The sequence below is a fragment of the Cnephaeus nilssonii genome (genome assembly GCF_951640355.1).
Source record: "Cnephaeus nilssonii genome assembly, chromosome: 19".
Taxonomy (NCBI): domain Eukaryota; kingdom Metazoa; phylum Chordata; class Mammalia; order Chiroptera; family Vespertilionidae; genus Cnephaeus; species Cnephaeus nilssonii.
Genome location: NC_137090.1, coordinates 6674794 through 6689293, shown reverse-complemented (window position 1 = coordinate 6689293; position 14500 = coordinate 6674794). Strand labels below are relative to the sequence as shown.

The following is a 14500-nucleotide window of genomic DNA, read 5'->3' as shown; positions in this document are numbered from 1 at the left end:
ACGAGATTGAGGGAGGACAACGCGAGAGGGAACGCGTCGTTGACCCCGCGGAGAAGTCTAGGCGCTTTGTGAGTAACTGGCGAACAGTGCGGCTGCAGGAGCCCAGCGGCTATGCAGTTGCAACACTTGCGCGCGTCTAAACCCTGCTGGATCTGCGGGGATCCCGGCCCCTCTCCCCACTGAACGCTTGGCTCCTCCGCCCAGCGCGCAGGTTCTGCTCCGCGGATTTGGGGTGCATGGAAGGGTGGGGAGCGCGGGGGACGCGCTCCGGCTGAAATGCAATCCTCCCCGGCTGCTGCAAACATTCCGCCCTGGCACTTGGCACCTCGCTGGCCCCTGGAGGAGCACGCACAGCCCAGCCGCCGCCGAGGATAGAAAAAGGGAAGTGTGGGGCTCGCAGGAGGGGAGGAAACTTTGCCCAAGGCCAGGCTGCAATTAGGCGGCCGCCAAAGCCCGGAAGCGGAGCTTCCCACCTGCTGCTGTCCAAGCTGGGGCGCAAGTTCCTCCCGCCGGGGCCGGCCTCTTGGGCCGGGCTCGGAGGCTGGAGGCGGCGGGAGCCCAGCCCGGCAGGTTCTCCCCGCTGGCAGAGCCGGGGCGGCGGGTGTAGCATCCTCCCCTCCCCGCGGCGGGTCTCGGGGCTGGACGCGCGGCCAGGCGCGCTGCGATTGGCCAGCAGCGGCCGGGGGCGGGGCCAGGCCGCCGGTATCTCGTGGGCCGCCTCAAAAGAGCCCAGGATATTGCAGAGCGCACTGGATCCCTGGCCAGCGCGCAGCCTGCCCCGCGCCGCCCGCCGGCAAGCTGGCTCTTGGGCATTCGGGTTTGCTTTGGCGCGCTCGCTCTTACAAACCACTGGATCTTACATGCCTCCGTGCCCCCCTACGTCCACTCCATGTCCCCATGCTCCTGCGCCAGCAACAGGTAAGGGCTGCTGTGTGTTTTCTACCCCGCTTCTGTCTCGCGGCACGCGTGCCCTGGGGAGTGTGGACTCGGGCTGGGGCTGCCGTTGGCTCCCGACTCTTCCCCCCTGCCCCGCTGCTCCAGAGGTGCCCAGCTGTCAGGCTGCAGCAGCGCGCACCCACGCTCCCTCTGAGTCCCAGAGCATGCCTATAGAGTTTGTGTGCGCACCAGAACATCCCAGATCTAAAAATACTGAGACATGCTTGGAACAGTTGAGCAATCGAAACATTTCTCTGCAGCATCTGTTTGTGCTCATAACTTCCAATGCACCAGCTGTAGCGAGATACTGAGTTTGGAGACAGGGGCGAGGGAGCTTGCCTTGGATTGTCGCTCTAAGGGAAAAAGAGGGGCGAGGGGATAGGGTAACTGGGGTACTGGTCTCAAACCTAGGCAGATCTGGGTACTCCGCAGTAGTCTCGGTCCTTGGCTCTTTTATGTTATTTCTTGGTCATTGCTTCAAGTATAGAGTCCAGTTCCAAACGGAGCTAGCGTCTCGAAGTTGCTTTGCTGGGAAGAGAGAGGCAAGCCCGAGTTGGAATGGAGCCTAAAGACGGCAAAGCTCTCACACTATTATGTCGCTTTCCCCTAAGCAACTTGTGATTCTTCATAATAATAATAATAATGCTGATACCTCCGTGGAAGACAGCATGGTTTCTGGGGGAGGCCAGTGGGGGACTTTTTCTGCAAAGAGATTGCATCATAACATAGACCGATCGTGACAATTGGGAAGAAGTAGAGATGGGAGATGGGCAGTGTAATGTCTGTGCCTCAGTAAGCGGATCAGTAGGAGGGTAACCAGGATAGGACTGTGAATCCTGGGGAGTCTCGTCAACGCAGACCTTACCTTTTCCTGTTAGGAAATCAGGCACGATTTGAAAACATGTTTTGGGTATGCAAAGAATGCATATTGCCTTTCACTACTTCTATTTTCACATTCATAATCCAGAGGCAGTTAGATTTCCTCTCACCACTGTTGTATGCCTGCTGTCCGTTCCGTTACCGTGCACTTGTTAGCTTTCTCCTGCTCACTTCCACCCCCGCCCCCGTAGTGTTTTATTTATATTTGCCATTATCCGGAAAAAAATCTCCAAGGTCAGGGGTAAGAGGTGTGACAGCAAGGGCTGTGGGAGGGGTGAGAGTTGGGGTCAAGGTCATTTCACTTTGCCTTCAGCTCCTCCCCTCCCGCCCATGTTTATTGGCACTTTCTTTGATGCTATTGGTGTCCCTAGGAATATTTGTTTTAAACTCTTGTGAATGTGGCATTAAAAAAAACAACAACAACAATCCACAATATTTCTACTTCCTTGAGACTCTCTCCAGTTGTGGAATCTCCCGTTAGCTGTGGAGTCCTTGTATGACTTTTCAGTAGCATGAAAGATGGCCCACATCTTTACCTCAATAGATGGCCCATGTTCAGGCTTTCTTTAGTGTGTTTTTCTGTGTATCAAATCCATGTATTCTTCAGCATCGGCACGTGCTGAGTGACGCTCCATGCATTGTTGAGTGTCAGTGTTGTAGTGGTCACATAGATAAGTGGGTGTCCCCCTCGCTCCCCCTCTCCCTGCCCTTCCCTCTGTTTACTGAGCTTCACAGAGGTTGCCTTGCTAGCACTTGTGCTCACATAGCAACATGTGCCCAGAGCACAGTCAGGCTGGTCTATATGGCGTCAGCTGGGGAATAGCTACTCTGAACACTCATTAGCTGGCCTCTCTCTAAGCCCAGCTCACCCTCCTTTACGACCCTCAGTTCCCATCCTCAGAAACGTTCTTATTCACCGCACCATGGCCGCTGGATGGGACACATTTATTCTTGTTTGTTGTTCACAGTTGCATTTTCTGGTTTTTATGGTCCATATCGGAAATATTTCCTATATGGTAAACATGATTTGGGGTCACTCCTTATGTTAGCTCCTTGATCTCTTCCTTTTCTTTAATCCATAGCTCTCCCTCCCTTCACATCTACCTAAGATTGAAGCGCTGAACTCTTTTTTTCCATTGCTTATGCTTAATTTTGGCTCAGCCTATAAATAGTCTTACCATGAACAGCACCACATGTAGCCTCTCCATTTCCCAGAAACATTTTCTACCTCGTTGGGGATAGCCTGGGTGAAATGATGATGTGTGTCTTTCAAATTGCCATCAGGCCCTTAAATATTTAGGCTGGAGGGGGAATGCACGCGTGGCTCATCCAATCAGGGATCGATTCTCCTGCGTTGTTCCCAACCAAGGAGTCACATAGTGTTCTCAGCTGCTCTTCATCGATTCTTTCTCACAGAATTAATTTGAATCTATCCCTAAACGACTGCACAGAAGCCCTGTTCCTCATGGAAGTTTTCCCAGATGCTCATGAATTAGTGATTTGCAGTCAGAGAGGCTCAAGGAAGCTCTCTGCTGGCCCAAAGCCGCCGGGTGTGTGGGCAGGTTGGTAGGAAAGTCATTCCTCACAGTGGGGTATTGAAACAGTGGACCTACCAGACTCTGGCAGGTTCTAGATTGTTGCTATGGAATCAGCTCCACCAAGTCTAAATGCATCATCTGTATGTGCACACATATAAAGTCTCCATTTTGCCCCACACACCCCCCCAAAGATATTTTTTTCCCATTTCCAGGCAGAATGGTCAAATTTGTAAATGATGCGCTGCATGTGGAACACATTCTGTCATTAGCAATGGAAACAGGACAATAATAGTCCCTCTGTCCAGGCTCTTGTCGAGGGCCTACACGCAGAAAGCTATTCAGAGGAAGCTGGTGGTGTGTGTTTTGTGGACTTCAGACCAACGTCCTGGGGTCGAGAGTTTTGGCAAGTTGTAATTCAGCCTTTAGATTCCCTGTGGTTGTTATGCTTTCATCTGGAAAAGTGCAGAAGTCAGTCAGAAGAAATGCGAGACACTCCGATGGAGGGGTTCTTTTGAGTCAGGAAAAGGGAATTTCTTGGTGTGAGTTTATAGGATTCTGAAGTCAATCAGAACTCAAGGATACACGTACTATTTAGATGACGCCTCTTCCTCACTCTTTTTTTTTGGGGGGGACGGGGGGGAAAGTACACCTGTATTTGGTGTCATATCACCTCTATCTGGTTTTGTGCAGAAATGCGTGGCAATTGCACCTGAGCCCAATCAGCTGAAGTCACTGTTTAAAAAAGTTCTCCCCGTGTCCAGGATCTAGAACCCTGAGGAGCAGGAGTCTTGTTTCTGTTGTCCGAGTACAAGCCTCACAGGGAAGCAGACAAAACATTGAAGCAGGTGGAAGACTGGGAAGGCACAGTAACTTCTTTTTATAAAGTGATTCAAAGACACTTTTAAATCGGGCATCATTTAGGTGTCAAAAGCTGCCAAAATGTAACACACATTGCAATTTTCACAGATGACTAATCTCAGGAAAAATGTGTTGGGGCACATTCTTGCATAATAACTTGGATGGAGAGGGAGCGGGGAGAAGACGGTAGCAAGGCAGTTTTCAAAGACAATGCACCTCGCCTCTCTGCGAGGGGGTGCGCAGCAGCAAGGCAAGCGATGTGCTTTTCTCCTGTGCCGGTGGCTTGGCTGCGACTGGATTTGTTAACTGCTTAACCTTCATGTGGTTTGGAGGGAGAAAGACACAGTGGAGTCCCCAGGATCAGGGCTTCCACGGATTCCTGATCTTTTTAATCTGTTGTTCCCTGTCCCCCTTTAATCCAGGAGCTAGAGTAGGTTCGTGTTTATGTTTTAGTTCTATGCTGCATTAATTTCTCTTCGATCAAGAAAACACCCTCGACTTTTGCGCAGGCCTTTGTCAAGTAGGCAAGGGAAAAACAGTGTCTTTGGAGCCAGGAAGGAAAGTTGTAGTCAATAGGGAGTTTGCCGCTAGGACAGGACAAGGCAAGGGGAGAGAGCTGAGAACTCCTGTTTGCTCACATTAGGTAAAGGTGGGTGCCTTCTCCATAGGAACATCTAGCAAACAACCGCGCGTGGAAGTGAAAGTAAGCTGACATTTATGATCTGTTCCTACAACGTTGCCTCTGTTTGGGAAAACACAGAATAGGACTCACATGAAATGAGTTCCTGCCTTATCTCAATCCTCTAAAGACCTGGTCCTTTGGCACAAAGGTGCTTACTTCCGAGCCAGTCATTACACACGGCAGTCCCATCTCCGGAGAATTTCAGGACCGGTTGCTAGGCAACAGAACCAGCTCTCTAGCCCCCAGAGCAAACTTGCGTCTTCAAGTGAGAATCACTTGCATTAACGGAGATGTTATGGGGCATTTCTGCATAGTGGCAGCTTGAAGTGTGTGGACCGATGAAGCCGGCCCACACAGTCTCCAGAAACTGGGATCCATTTCAGATGACTTTTAAGGACTGCCTGCTGAGTTGCATCATTCAAACAAAATAAGCCTTCTGATTTCAGCCTTGTCATATTCTTCCCTAATGCACCTGCAACTCAGTTAATATTAACATTCTGCATGCCTATGGAATGTTCTCTAGATGTGTCCAAGTTCTTAAAGCTGCACGATACACCTTGGCGTTAGGAAGTCCTTCTTCTGCTTGATAACTTGCAAGTAGAGAAAGCCAAAGAAGAGAATGAGAGGGGCGAGGTAGACCCGTAAAATAGAATATTTTAGACTGCTTGCAAAAAAATAGGAGGAAAAGGACCTGACATTTTGGTGGAAAGTCTTGATTTTATGCTCTTAAAGGAAATTAAAACCATCTTTTAGGGCACAAGGAATTAAAAATCCAATAATTCAATGTAGGGCCTGTTTATCTATATCTGACTCTGTGTCTTGCTGGAAATGTTGCCTCAGGGCATCGAGCCCTTAATAATGACTTCTCTTGTAATGAATGCTCTCTCTGTCTTTGGCAGGACCTGTTCTCTGGATGTCAGCTGAGTTACTAAGGTGACTCTGCATGTCCGTAGACAGACCTTGGTAGAACCTCAAGGCTCCTGGAGATCCCCCGTCTCTCCTCCTTTATTTTTTTGGTGTGTGTCCTCACTGAGCATTCAAAACTGTTTCTCCAAAGGTTTTTGCAAAAACTCAGACTGTTTTCCAAAGCAGAAGCACTGGAGTCCACAGCAGAAGCGATGGGCAGTGTGCGGACCAACCGCTACAGCATTGTGTCTTCCGAAGAAGACGGCATGAAGCTGGCCACCATGGCGGTTGCAAATGGCTTTGGGAACGGGAAGAGCAAAGTCCACACCCGACAGCAGTGCAGGAGCCGCTTCGTGAAGAAGGACGGGCACTGTAACGTCCAGTTCATCAACGTGGGGGAGAAGGGACAACGGTACCTCGCGGACATCTTCACCACGTGCGTGGACATCCGCTGGCGGTGGATGCTGGTTATCTTCTGCCTGGCCTTCGTGCTCTCGTGGCTGTTTTTCGGCTGTGTGTTCTGGCTGATAGCTCTGCTCCATGGGGATCTGGATGCAACGAAGGAGAGCAAAGCTTGTGTGTCTGAGGTCAAGAGTTTCACGGCCGCCTTCCTCTTCTCCATTGAGACCCAGACCACCATAGGCTATGGTTTCCGGTGCGTCACGGACGAATGCCCGATCGCTGTGTTCATGGTGGTATTCCAGTCCATCGTGGGCTGCATCATCGACGCCTTTATCATTGGCGCAGTCATGGCCAAGATGGCCAAACCCAAGAAGAGAAACGAGACTCTTGTCTTCAGTCACAACGCCGTGATCGCCATGAGAGATGGCAAGCTGTGTCTGATGTGGCGAGTGGGCAATCTTCGGAAAAGCCACCTGGTGGAGGCTCATGTTCGAGCCCAGCTCCTCAAATCCAGAATTACTTCGGAAGGGGAGTACATCCCCCTGGATCAGATAGATATCAACGTTGGGTTTGACAGTGGAATCGATCGTATATTCCTGGTGTCCCCGATCACCATAGTCCATGAAATCGATGAAGACAGCCCTTTCTATGACTTGAGTAAGCAGGACATTGACAATGCAGACTTTGAAATTGTCGTGATCCTGGAAGGCATGGTGGAGGCCACGGCCATGACCACCCAGTGCCGGAGCTCGTATCTGGCCAACGAAATCCTCTGGGGCCACCGCTACGAGCCTGTCCTCTTTGAGGAGAAACATTACTACAAAGTGGACTATTCGAGGTTCCACAAGACTTACGAAGTACCCAACACGCCCCTGTGCAGCGCCAGAGACTTAGCAGAAAAGAAATATATCCTCTCCAATGCAAATTCATTTTGCTATGAAAATGAAGTTGCCCTCACGAGCAAAGAGGAAGATGACAGTGACAATGGCGTTCCGGAAAGCACAAGTACGGACACGCCCCCTGACCTAGACCTTCACAACCAGGCAAGCGTACCTCTAGAGCCCAGGCCCTTAAGGCGAGAATCAGAAATATGACTGACCGATTCCTTCTCTGGAATAGTTACGTTCAAACACAGTCTGTTGGTCAAAGGCCCCAAACAGTGATTCAGACGACGGTACTGGCGAAGAGGTGGGTCAAGGCAAGTGGCCACCAGGGACTGAGGCTAGCCTGATGGTTTCAGAGGAAGACTCTCAGCTCAGAGATGGACGGAACGCACTCAACACGCCTCCCCATGACCCGACGGCACATAGACATGTTGTAGAATAAGTTATGGGGTGTTTCTGTTTTGTTTTGTGTTTTTATAAGACTTGAACTTGCAGGCAAGTCTTGGTTGGGTATTTGACTTATCCAGAATGCTTCTCTTTAGGGAACAAGAATGTTTTTAATGGCATAACAAAGGCAAGACTCTCTGCCTTAATCTCGAAAAGCTGCTAACTACATGAACACAAATTATATTTTTGTTGCAGTGTAGTTTTTCTTTAGTGTAATTTAAAAGTCAGTATTGAACTTGGTTGAAAGCTCATGATATGCGCTTCAAAGTGCCAAAACAAGAGCCTGATTTTTTGAGGCCAGTAATTTGTTTGCTAGAATTGATTTTTTTTTTCTCTCTCTCCTCTGGTTACATAAGGGCATTATGTAACGCTAGCCAAATGGTAGCCTCCGGGTTGGTTTTTTATTTTTTTTCTTCATGATGTTAATGGGTTATCTCAAATTTTAAGTTGGACTACCTAAAATGAATACCAAAGATAATGCACATTTTTGCACAGTGGAGCTTATACTAAAAAGAAAGGAAAGCTCCAGAGCTGCCTTGAAATCAACAGACAATGACTTTGAACCTCAGCGAGACCTTGAACTGCCCTCTAGAAAATAGGACATCGCACACATAGAGTCTAGGTAGGGAGCATAGTGCTTTTAAAATGTTGTTCTTTCATGTGAGTTTTGTACTAAAGGAGGAAGAAGAAAGGGAAAGGGAAGTTCTCACACAGGACACACACACCAAACATCTTTTCTGTCCTGCGAGGCGGTGCTGGCCAGGCTAATGCATAAGGTGAGAGATGGTGCCGTGCTCTGAGGTTGCTCCAGGTTTTCCCTGTTTGCACATTCCAAAATTGATTCCATAACATAAGACCTTGGTGGAATTCAGTAGGCATTCTCAAAACTGAGCCACCCAACATGGAAGGTAAATTAAATCAAACCCTTGCGGTTGAATTCCCCTCCCTGACTCCCAGGATGGTTCCAGATTGACTTTGCCTTAGGAAAGATGCCCCACCAGCAGCCCCCTGCATGGTCCCTCCTGACCAGTCTGTCTGGAGTGAGTCCCGCAGCATCTGAGAGGGCTTACGAAGGCCGAGGCCAAGGTGTAGATGAACCTCTTCAGATGTAGCACATCAGCTCAAGTATCCAAGAGGGAGAGGAACATGGCTTTATATTAATGGTAGAAGGTAGGGATGAAAATGTCTCAGTATTTTAGGGTCACCAAGAGCCATACAAAATAGAACACAGTCACGAGTAAGGGAGATAATGGTCTAAAGGGTTATTTCCCCTTGTACGCACACTCACGCTTGAGTGTGAACTGATCCTTGTCCCCGGTGGACCTGGAGGAGACATGGATTCCCAGAAGCCTCTCCTGCCTGGCTGCCTGACTTGCTACCCACCATGTCCCCCTCACTCTAGCTAAGTAACGGAACTCTTTTTATTTTTTGTCTGAAGTACCCTCTCTGTGAATTCTGGGGTTACTGACTTTTCTTTTTAATTGGAGTCTCAAAACCAACTCTCTTATGGTGTTAAATCCCTGTATGCCATTAAAAAGAAGCTTGTTCTAGAATCCTGTATTTGTGAATTGATGTTTCGGTCTGTGGGTCTTGAGCAGCCATATCTGAATGCAGTGCCTGCAAGGAGGTCACCAGACCTGCTGTTGTCAGCCTCCAGAGCCCTTGGGTTTGAAAACGGGGGTGCTCTTTTCATGGGAACCAAGACAGAGAAGTGGATGCTGTTTTGAAATCCAAATTGAAAGGCAGGTTTGGGAAGTTGTCTAGAGAGTTAGAGGAACTGGGACTGAGTGGACAAGAGAATCAACCAAAGAGGCAACTGTCTGGCCGTGGACAGAGAGGCCACCGAGGGCTTCCGCTGCTGCTATTTTGATATTTTTGCAAAGGAAAATAATCAAACCAAAGAGTATTCAGTCACATGTACTTTAAATGAAGATCCAGTGGAGCGTGGGGCTGGCCTCCGAGAAGGTTCCTCCCCAACACACAGAGCTGCCACTTAAAGAAAGACTTGAGATATTTGCAAAGAGGGTGGGCAAGGGGGCAGGAACGAGGGAGGGACATCCTTCAACTTCTTTCTGAAATAGAGAAAAAAAAAATCTAACATTTCTGGTGCACACAGGTTTGTTTGTCGTTTGTTTTTTGTTTTTCAAGAAAATTTTGCAGAAGCTATGTTTTTAAAAGTGTACATTTTATAAAGTTTATCAGATATTTTCATATTTAAAGCCAAATGTAAATAGAAGTCTGTAAAGGGGAAAAAAATTGCCATGGAAAGTCTGATTTCGGTGCAGCAATTTCTGAGAGCTAGTACCTATATGCTACCGGTTAGCATGGTTTTAGCAAATATCTACCAGCCTTATAAGGTTTGTATTGCTACGTTCTTCGGTTATTTATTTCAGCATGGGCTGTTCATTTGAAAGCTTTTTTCTAGTTATTAGTATTTTAACAGTTAGAAGCTTTAAGTGGCATTTTATTTTATTTTATTATTTTATTTTATTTTATTTTATTTTATTTTTGGTCAAGAGCCAAGACACAGGTAATGCACCACATTGTTTTGCTGCATTTTACCTTCAAAACATTTGTCCTTCCTGGGTCTCCTTCATTCGTGCACACATGCCACTAGAATGCAGGTGGAAGAGACTCCGTGAACGTCTGGGGTCTATTCTTGGACGCGTGTTGCTTCTTTATTGCAAGCGAACCCTCGTTGAATTCACGTAGGACTCCCTCCCTTTTAAAGAAGTCATTGTCCATGTCTGGCTGGGCATCATATTTTTGGAAGGAGGCATAGATTCTCGGTTATCCTATTTTTAAATAAAATGTAGACAAAGTGAATCTATTTTGATTATGGAGAAAGGCATAGTTTTCTACCCCTCTCAGCGTATACTTGAATCAGACATTTCAGAGATGTCACACTATAGCACTGTAGTCCTTTCCAAATTCCTGGAGAAAGTTTTCACCTTAAAAAAAAAATCTCTCAATGCGTTATCTCTCCCTTTGCTTCCTTTCTTCCCTACAAACTCCCATCCCAAACCTTGATGTTTCTTTCATGAGCTGTACCCAACTCTCCCTCCCCTGCCCCAAATTATGTTACCCTTGCAAACAACAAATGTCAGTTAATATTGTATAAGCCACTTGGTAAAGGCAAGAAGCTTGTCCTGACTAGTAGAGTGGGTTCTTTTTCACTCTGTGTCTACTAATGGTAAGGTGGGGAAAAAAGTGTTGCATTCCCATCCCCTCACTCCCAACTAGAATCTCTTTTCTAGTGACGTTGGGTTCAGCTCTGGCCTCCGGCGAGTTGCACAAGCCGGGCCTCGGACAATCGCGATAGTTCCTATTTTCCCGTTTGCCGTCCTTTTGTACCTAAAGTCTTCCTATTGTACTGCACAAACCATGGATTGTACATATTTTTATATATTATGTCTTATTTTATTATTTCTAAATAAAAACGTAAATGTTGAACACAAATCTGTGCGAGATCTTTGGGCTTCCTCCACATAGAATCGTATAATAAAGCGCAAGTTCGCACACAATGGGGCAGAAACCCTGATGCTTTGCATGAATGGAGCCATAGAAATTGCCTGAACAGGCAAGTGCGTGGGGTGGCAGATTAGTCTAATCCAACTTAGAGGAAGTCAAGCTCATATTTTGTTTTTTTTACAGAATGGCCTAGGGTAGAGAGAGGATAGAAAAGACAGAGGAGAAACAAGCAAACCACCACAACAAAAAACCCACAAAATATAATAAGGTTTAGATTTTGATATGTTTGTTGAGTGATCCTAGTCCCTTTTCTTGGAGCCACGCTCTATGTGGGGTTCTTCCTTATATGTTATCTCATCTCAAAGAGCAAATCAGGACATTATTATTGCCGTGTGAGATGTTAGGAGTAGGCAAATGTGTCTCATAAAGGGCCAGATAGTAAAAGTTTCTGATTTTCAGACCAGGCCATCCTTGTCTAACTTCTACAACTCCTCCCTCGTGGTGTGAAAACAGCCACAGATGATAGGAAAATATGGTGTGGCTGGGCTTCAATGGAACTTTACTTATAGCTATGGGGGTGAGCCACATTTGGCCTGTGGCCTGTAATTTATCGGACCTCTGCTGTAGATAAGAAGCTGAGGCCTGATTGTAAAGCTAGTGAATCACTGGGGTGGTATAAGAATGCAGATTTTATTGGTGAAATAACCACATCCATGATGAGCATATTTTAAGACCCCAGAGACTTCTTTTTCAAAATACTTCAGATGGAGGTTCCTAGTGACCCAATGATCTGAGCCACTGTACCAGGGTTATTATATTATAATGCCTTTTTATTTTATTTTACTTTTTTTTTTAATTTTGGAAGGGAGAGGAAGAGGAAGAGAGAAACATCAATGATGAGAGAGAAGCCTTGATCAGCTACCTCCTGCAGATCGAGTCCTCAACCTGGTTATGTGCCCGATCAGGAATTGAACCATGACCTCCTGGTTCATAGGTCAATGCCCAACCACTGAGCCATGCCAGCCAGGCTAGAATGACTTTTTCAAAAGGTACATATGTGCAAGGGAACACCAGTGTTAACGTAAAAAAACCATTGAAACCTGTAAAGAATTTTTGTGAGTTTATCTGAGCCAAACTGTCGACATATGCCAGGAAGCAGATCCTCAATGAATTGAGAATGGTGGGTTACATCTGTATTTATACATTGCAATCAAAGGAGGGACATAGGTGGTTTACATGAAATTCATTGGTGATAGATTAAGGAGGTGGGATAAAGCAAAGCAGTGGGAAACCCCTGGTATTTGATAAAAAGTAAAATGATGGACACATACTTAGGTGGGTGCAGGAACAATTAACATGATAATGAAGGAATTTGTGGTATCTGTCCTGGCGCCCACCACATTTGGTTGTGCCCCAGGGACTCCAGAAAAAGGGAAGTTACCAGTTACCCAGACATTTCAAGGGTATGTTATCATAGATGCAAAAAGACAGATAGGCTCAGTTAAGGTAAAGGCTGATTGACCTTGTCAGTGAAGATACCGGCCTAGGACATAACTGTCCACCATAACTGCGTTTAGTTAAAGTTTAATTTCAGACCATCCTTTGTGGTTCCTTTAGGTCTCTGAGTTTGCAAGACTGCCATGCAGGCCTCCCCTGAGCTTGTCTGGTCAGCATGTGGCCCCTTTCGTCCACACCAGCAAAATGCAGCTACAGGAAGACCATCACAATACCTGGTTCAGGAATAGGGCGACCAACTGGGACAGACGTCTACCTGGGACAGACGTTTCCCAGGAGGCAGAATTTGCAGTGCAAAAACGGGGGGCATTCCAGGCAAGCCGGGATGAGTCCATCACTGGCTTTGGGAACTAAGAGAAGCAGAAGAGTTGAGGGCAGGGAGGGAGGGGCAGTTAAGAAGAACGGGAAAGGGGAGGAGTTGGAGGAAGGTGAGGCCAATTGGCACAGGTGTGTTGCTAACTAGTAAGAATAATAATGATGGATAATTACACATAAGTGGCTCTCTCCAAATAAGTGAAGTTTGTCGCCTCCAGGCCTTGATTGTATTGGAGGAATGGTTTTCTAAAATATATAATCCTCTGCCTTATTCAGAAGATGGTCTGTGTTCTTTAGCATTTCCTTGTATGGCACACAAGCTCCTCCTAATAGGATGTGCTTTTAAAAGTTTGTCCATTACTCGCCCTGACTGGTTTGGCTCAGTGGATAGAGCGTCGGCCTGCGGACTCAAGGGTCCCAGGTTCGATTCCCGTCAAGGGCATGTACCTTGGTTGCAGGCACATCCCTAGTGGGGAGGGTGCAGAAGGCAGCTGATCGATGTTTCTAACTTTCTATTCCTCTCCCTTCCTCTCTGTAAAAAACCAATAAAATATATTAAAAAATAAATAAAAATAAAAGTTTGTCCATTACTAGTAAACCACCAATTGCTGTTTAGTCCAAGGCCAGAGGTCACCAAGAGCCATTTAGGTTTCTGCATCTGATCTGCTATGTGGAGGAAATCATCATTCACCTTAAGGGCTATGTAACTAGTATGTCAGAGCCAGGCAGGCCAGAAACATGCAGATAACACACAAAAGACATGGCTTGGATGTAGGGGTTTTGCGGTGCCTGTACTCATTTTCAGAGGTCTTTCTTATTTCAGGTTTGAGATTATATTCTGAGAGACTGAAGCTGTTAAGAGGTTCAGTGTCTAAAATAAACTCTATTCAACTTAACCAAAAATTTATTGAGGAACTAGCCTACGGTTGGTGTTGGTTATTCAAATTTTTCTATCTGGAATTTCACAATTTGGAAAATGGACAGAACAGTTGTATGTTTATTTTGTCTTACAATTGAGAAAAGCAACTGGATTTTAGATATTAAAAAATGTATCTATAACAACAACCAATTAGGGAATATGTATGGGGTATGAGCCACTGTGCAAAGACACACTTCTTGCCTTCCCTATATCACTTAAATATTCTTTCAGGGATGTCACCGTGGATTCAAATACTTTTTTAATGTCTGGTTGGGAAGGGCTTAAGTTGGTTTGGTAAAATCTCTGCTCCCCTGGAAGCCGCTCTTTTATTTCTTTGTTAAATGACCCCTCAGACCCTAGACTCTGCTTCTGTGATTAGGTCTGTGACATCATCTTTGCCTCGTCACCTCCCTGATCCTGACACAGGATCCGAAAGACATCCCTGGGGCAAGCGTCTGGGTTTGATCCTGCACAAGGAACAAATGAATCAAGTTTCACACAGGATAGTTTTATTTGGCTTTTGTGTATCTAATTCTTGCTAATAGACTTCTCCATCTGAAGTCCCCGTTAAGCAACTTTTTATTTGGTCCTGCAAACAAAGAGAAGGTTCACTAAATAGGATATAGGCGTGTCCTCAGAAGGAGCAGCATTACGCCTTAGACACAGACCCTAAAAACAGACTATTTACCAATAAAGTTCAAAGGCAAGTGTGTACACAGCCCTAACAAAGCACTCCTGACAAAGGCAC

At 46.4% G+C, this 14500-nt stretch overlaps 1 protein-coding gene across 1 annotated transcript; it reads left to right on the top strand.

Annotated features, from left to right (window-relative positions):
* The first annotated feature begins 745 nt into the window (after positions 1–745).
* On the top strand, positions 746–10983 carry KCNJ2 (potassium inwardly rectifying channel subfamily J member 2). The gene is made up of 2 exons (XM_079798379.1): positions 746–918; positions 5793–10983. Exon 2 carries the CDS (start codon positions 6012–6014, stop codon positions 7293–7295), a length of 1284 nt encoding a protein of 427 aa, XP_079654505.1. The 5' UTR covers positions 746–918; positions 5793–6011; the 3' UTR covers positions 7296–10983.
* Positions 10984–14500: the final 3517 nt, after the last annotated feature.